We start from the raw sequence: 5,700 nt of genomic DNA, 5'->3' as shown, positions 1-5,700 counted from the left end.
ATTCCTGGGTCACCCTCAACCCTCTGCCTTTTGCGGTCTCCCCAAAATCCCATTGGAGCCGCAGCACTGGTGACTGCCTCATGGGTGCTCAAACCCCAAGTCTGTGTGTGGGCTGGAGCTGTGGGTGGTTGTGGCTCACCTGGTCCTGACCCCTTGCTCCCCTGACACCCACCTGCCCCACAGAATGATGGGAGGCTGCGGCTGAGCCGGCAGGGAGTCATCTTCAAGAACAGCAAGACAGGGAAGGTGGACAACATCCAGGCCTCGGAGCTGGCCGAGGGCGTGTGGCGCCGCGTGGCGCTGGGGCATGGCCTCAAACTGCTTACCAAGAACGGCCACGTCTACAAGTACGATGGGTTCCGGGAGTCGGTGAGTCCTGCTCCCACCTGCAGTCCCTGCTCCCACTGCCTTGTCCCTGTCCTGGATGGGTCTGTGCTCCCTGTGAGCCCTGGGACAGCTCTCTCTGTGCCAGGGGTGGGGGCCCAGCCAGGATTCTGCTGACATGTGGTGGTTCCTGATGGATGTTCTCTCCCTTTTGCTTGACCCAGGAGTTTGACAAGCTCTCAGATTTCTTCAAGGCTCACTACTGCCTGGAGCTGGCAGAGAAAGATTTATGTGTGAAGGGCTGGAACTGGGGCACGGTGAGGTTTGGAGGTGAGTCCTGGAGCTGCCATGGGGTGGGATGTTCCCGCCAGTATGGATCTTTCAGCTGTCCACTTGTGAGCAGTTGCTTTCTAGGGGGCATCCTCAGGGACAGTGAGATTTGCCATCCCAGGAGAGCAGGAAATACCCGTGGGCCCCAGATCCTAGGGGAACATTGTGCAGATAGGGAGTGGAAGCTGCCAGCACCTGGCAGAGCTGCTGGTTCCCAAGGGAGCCAGAAGATCATAGGATTATAGAATCATCGAGGTTGGAAGAGACCTTTAAGATCACTGGGTACAACCGTTCACCAGTTATTCCACTGTAACCCCTTATCCCTAAACCATATCTTCCAGCACCAGGTCCAGAGACTTCTTAAACCCTTCTAGGGATGGTGATTCCAGTCATGGGGACGGACAGTTCCTTCTTGTCTATTTCTGTGTCAGTTTCCAAGATTGCAGCCAGAAGGGGGAAAAGCTGGAAGTTTGTGAGGGTGGGAATGCAGTGTGGAGAGCAGAGGCATCACTGGGTTTTGGGAGAGGAGCAGGCTGTGGCTGGAGATGGGATCTGGGATGACACCATGGGTCTGCCCTTGAGGGGGACTATGCCCCCATCATGGGGTGAAGCTGTGACCCAGCTGTGTCCCCCCAGGGCAGCTGCTGTCCTTCGACATTGGGGAGCAGCCAGTGTTTGAGATCCCTCTCAGCAACGTGTCCCAGTGCACCACAGGCAAGAATGAGGTGACACTGGAGTTCCACCAGAACGATGACGCCGAGGTCTCCCTCATGGAGGTTCGGTTCTACGTGCCGCCCACCCAGGAGGACGGCGTGGACCCTGTGGAGGTGCGTGGGGCTGGCAGGGGGGCCCTGGGAGTGGTGAGAGCCCCTGCGTGACCCTCTTCCTCGCAGGCCTTCGCCCAGAACGTGCTGTCCAAGGCGGATGTGATCCAGGCCACGGGTGATGCCATCTGCATTTTCCGCGAGCTGCAGTGCCTGACGCCGCGTGGACGCTACGACATCCGCATCTACCCCACCTTCCTGCACCTCCACGGCAAGACCTTTGACTACAAGATCCCCTACACCACTGTGCTGCGCCTCTTCCTGCTCCCACACAAGGACCAGCGACAGATGTTCTTTGTGGTGAGCAGGGATGGGTCAGCTTGCCCTGAGGAGGGGGATGGAGGGTGGTTTGGGGGGATTTGGGTCCTCATCTACTCCTCTCTTTCCAGATCAGCCTGGACCCCCCCATAAAGCAAGGCCAGACCCGTTACCACTTCCTGATCCTGCTCTTCTCCAAGGACGAGGACATCTCCCTGACCCTCAACATGAATGAGTGAGCTTCCTGCTGCCAGGCCACTTCCCAGGCCCCACCCTGGATCCCAAAGGAGATAGCAACTCCCTGGATCCTGTTCTCACCTCTGCCCTCCCTCCATACCACACAGGGAGGAGGTGGAGAAGCGCTTCGAGGGGCGACTCACCAAGAACATGTCGGGGTCCCTCTATGAGATGGTCAGTCGGGTGATGAAGGCGCTGGTGAACCGCAAAATCACTGTGCCTGGGAACTTCCAGGGGTGAGTGGCTGCAGGACCGACTTGGCTCCCCCAGGGCCAGTCCCTTGGCTTCCTCCTCAGGGGGAAGGGGCTCTGTGTGATCTATGCCCTGCTGCTGGGTCCTCTGGCATGGGTAGGCCATTTGCCCGCATGAGTGCAGGATGGTCATGCTTGCCCCCACAGCCACTCTGGAGCGCAGTGCATCACCTGCTCCTACAAGGCCAGCTCAGGGCTGCTGTACCCTCTGGAGAGAGGTTTCATCTATGTGCACAAACCCCCTGTGCACATCCGCTTCGATGAGATCTCCTTTGTCAACTTCGCCCGTGGCACCACCACCACCCGCTCCTTTGACTTCGAGATCGAGACCAAGCAGGGCACACAGTACACCTTCAGCAGCATAGAGAGGTGCCTGAAGGCTGGGGGTGTGGGGTGTAGGTGTGGGCTGTGGGCTGTGGACTCTAGGTGTGGGCTGTGGCTGGGGCTGTGGGGACAGCCTGGCCATGCCCACCAGGGTCCCCAGCACCCCCAGCCTGACCAGCTGCTCTCCCACAGGGAAGAGTATGGGAAGCTCTTCGACTTTGTGAATGCCAAGAAGCTGAACATCAAGAACCGCGGGCTGAAGGAGGTCCCAGCCGTGCGGGTGCCACCGGTGCTGCCTTCTCCTGACATCCATCTGCTTTCCCCTCCTTTTTTCACCTCTCTTTTTCTCTCCTTGCCCTTGTAGAGGAAAAAGGTCCGTGCGATATCCCTTCCTCTTTCTCCTCCTCCTCCTGGTGCAGGTTTCCTGTGCATGGCTGTGGTGGTCCCTGACTAACCCAGTAACCGCAGCATGGTGTGCCAGGGAACCCCTAACCCTCATAACCACTCTGCCCCTCTCCTGGGGGCCCTAACTGGGGGAAGGATTGGACATGGCCATCTCTGTCCCCACCCTGTGCATGTCCAGGGCTGTGCCCACCCAGGGGCCGTGTTCCAGAGGGGAGTGTGCAGGGGGGCACAGGGAGCAGCTCTCATCCTGCTTCTCCACAGGGAATGAAGCAGAGCTATGACGAATATGCTGACTCTGATGAGGACCAGCATGATGCCTACTTGGAGAGGATGAAGGAGGAGGGCAAGATTCGGGAGGAGAATGCCAATGACAGCAGTGATGGCTCTGGGGAGGAGACAGGTGAGGGCTGGGGCTGCAAGGGGCTGCTGTGGTGCTCCAGGTCTTTCTCCCCATGATGATCTAATGTGCTGACCCCTGGCTCTCTCCTTCCAGATGAGTCCTTCAACCCTGGAGAAGAGGATGATGACGTGGCTGAAGAGTGAGTAGAACCTGGGGTGTGTCCAGGGGGCCTTTAGGAATTTTCGTGATTTGAAAATCACAGAATTACATCTTAAACACCTCCAGGGATGGTGACTCCACCACCTCCCTTGGCTGTCTATTCCAGGGTCTAACTACCCTTTCTCTGTTGAAATTCTTCCTAATGTCTAAGCTAAACTCGTGGTGCAGCTTGAGACTACGTCCTCTTGCCCTGAATGTTGGGCAGTGAGGGCAGTCCTGGCCTTGCTCTGTTGTAATGATAGTAGCATGAGAGGATTCCAGAAGGGATCAAAAGCTCCTGGAAAGGCCTTGGCTACTCTAGCTGGGAAAGGACAGTGGGAGGAGAGTGGGATGCAGCTCCGTAAGGCCCTGAGCCAGGGAGGGAGTCAATCCCTGTGCTGGTGGGAGCTGGGGGAGCTTGGAGCCTTCAGTGTCCAGGAATGGCAATGTGCTGAGGTGTGTTCGTGGGAGGAGACTCCCCCGAGCTGTAACTGTGAACAGTCCAGCTCTAGCCTGGGAATCCTTGGGGCTGTGTGTGCCCAGGGGCAGGCCTGCCTGCCAGCTGGGGTGCCCAGGGGCAGGCCGGGCTGCCAGCTGGGCCCTGAGGCTGCTGCCCCAATGCAGGTTTGACAGCAACGCCTCGGCCAGCTCCTCCAGCGGCGATGGCGACAGCGACCGTGATGACAAGAAACCTGCCAAGAAGGCCAAGATCGTCAAGGACCGCAAGCCCCGCAAGAAGCAGCCCGAGGTGAGGGACTGTGGGAAGCAGGACTCAGTCCTGGAGGAGCCTTTTCCAATGCCACATTGTTCCCATGACAATCCCAGTTGTTGTTGGGCTGTTCTCCCAACAGCCTGTCCTCCTGGCAACACCCCCTCTCCAGGGGTGCATTGCTGGGGGGTGCAGAGGTAGCAGAGCTCCAGCTCCAGGGTGTTGGGTGAGAGGTGCCTTGGGGTTCCATGGGTGTTCTCCACCTCCCAGAGCAAGAAGGGGAAGGACCCCAACGCTCCCAAACGGCCGATGTCGGCATATATGCTGTGGCTGAACGCCAGCCGGGAGAAGATCAAGTCGGACCACCCTGGAATCAGCATCACTGACCTGTCCAAGAAGGCTGGGGAGCTCTGGAAAGCCATGTCCAAGGAGAAGAAGGAGGTGAGGGATGGGTTGTCTGGGATGTTCTGCTGTGGGGGAGAGAAGGGCCTGGCCTGGGAGGAGAGGCTGGACATGAAGGACCTTTCCTTGCTTCTGGGAATGTTGAGATCTGGAGTTGGGAAGGGGAGAGGACATTGGGCTGGTGAGCACTGGGTGATCAGAGGTGAGAGCATAGTGGGGTGCATAAGGGTGCTGGGGGTCTTGGAGGAGGAAGGAAGGTCCTGCTGACCCCATGCTCCGCAGGAGTGGGATCGGAAGGCAGAAGACGCCAGGAGGGACTATGAGAAGGCCATGAAGGAGTACAGCGTGGGCAGCAAGGCTGACAGCCACAGGGCGTGAGTGTGCTGGGCACCCTGAAATCAGCTTGTTCCCCAGTGCCTGGGCCTCGCCAGGGCTTGGGGGAGCCAGGGCTGCTGGGCTGCCAGCCGGGTGACACCTCTCCTCTCCCCTCCACAGGGAGAGGTCGAAGAAGAAAAAGAAGAAGCAGGAGAAGCAGATGAAGGGGAAAGGGGACAAGAAAGGTGCCACCTCCAAGTCCTCATCCTCCAAGTCTCCAGCCAAGAACATGAGTGAGAGCTTCAAGAGCAAGGAGTTCGTGTCCAGCGATGAGAGCTCCTCTGCAGAGAGCAAGAAGGAGGTGAGGACAGACATGAGGGCCTCTCTGGTCCTCACGTCTGTGGTAGGAAGGTGCCATCCCTCTGGGATGTCCCCAAGTCACCACCATCACCCCATCCCTGCTGTGGGGGCATAGGAGAGGTGAGAGAGTGAGGGCTGCTGCTCTGCCCTCACTACCTTGTCCCCAGCTACCCTCCCTGTCCCCTGCTGTCCTCAGTGTCCCCCCTCCCCTCCTTATCCTCCACTGCCTTCACTGTCCCCTCCTCCCCTCTCTGTCGTCGTCGTGTGTCCCGTCCCCCCCGTTTCCCCCCCACTGTCGTCGTCGTCGTCGTCGTCGTCCCCCGGTCCCCGCTGACCGTATCCCTGCCCGCAGGACTCGGAGGAGGAGGGGGCTGGCAGCCCCGCCCCCAGCTCGGAGGACTCCGCGTCCGGCTCGGATTAGCC

At 59.0% G+C, this 5,700-nt stretch overlaps 1 protein-coding gene across 2 annotated transcripts in view; it reads left to right on the top strand.

Annotated features, from left to right (window-relative positions):
- Nucleotides 1-5,698, top strand: part of SSRP1 (structure specific recognition protein 1) — a 6,085-nt gene extending 387 nt beyond the window's left edge. Inside the window, exons 2-16 of one of the 2 annotated variants that reach the window (XM_009071913.1) lie at nucleotides 184-369; nucleotides 549-654; nucleotides 1,291-1,481; nucleotides 1,548-1,778; nucleotides 1,868-1,971; nucleotides 2,081-2,209; nucleotides 2,372-2,593; nucleotides 2,741-2,813; nucleotides 3,215-3,353; nucleotides 3,447-3,492; nucleotides 4,116-4,239; nucleotides 4,471-4,641; nucleotides 4,885-4,976; nucleotides 5,098-5,278; nucleotides 5,630-5,698. In XM_009071913.1, the coding sequence (XP_009070161.1) occupies nucleotides 184-369; nucleotides 549-654; nucleotides 1,291-1,481; nucleotides 1,548-1,778; nucleotides 1,868-1,971; nucleotides 2,081-2,209; nucleotides 2,372-2,593; nucleotides 2,741-2,813; nucleotides 3,215-3,353; nucleotides 3,447-3,492; nucleotides 4,116-4,239; nucleotides 4,471-4,641; nucleotides 4,885-4,976; nucleotides 5,098-5,278; nucleotides 5,630-5,698 (2,064 nt within the window). Of the gene's footprint in view, nucleotides 1-183; nucleotides 370-548; nucleotides 655-1,290; nucleotides 1,482-1,547; nucleotides 1,779-1,867; nucleotides 1,972-2,080; nucleotides 2,210-2,371; nucleotides 2,594-2,740; nucleotides 2,814-3,214; nucleotides 3,354-3,446; nucleotides 3,493-4,115; nucleotides 4,240-4,470; nucleotides 4,642-4,884; nucleotides 4,977-5,097; nucleotides 5,306-5,629 lie in introns of both variants that reach the window. The other variant, XM_009071912.1, reaches the window with a different exon arrangement.
- Nucleotides 5,699-5,700: the final 2 nt, after the last annotated feature.

Source organism: Acanthisitta chloris, unplaced genomic scaffold, assembly GCF_000695815.1.
Source record: "Acanthisitta chloris isolate BGI_N310 unplaced genomic scaffold, ASM69581v1 scaffold29913, whole genome shotgun sequence".
In the NCBI taxonomy this organism is placed as follows: Eukaryota; Metazoa; Chordata; class Aves; order Passeriformes; family Acanthisittidae; genus Acanthisitta; species Acanthisitta chloris.
Note: the sequence above shows the minus strand (reverse complement) of the source record. Positions and strands in the feature narration are given on the sequence as shown.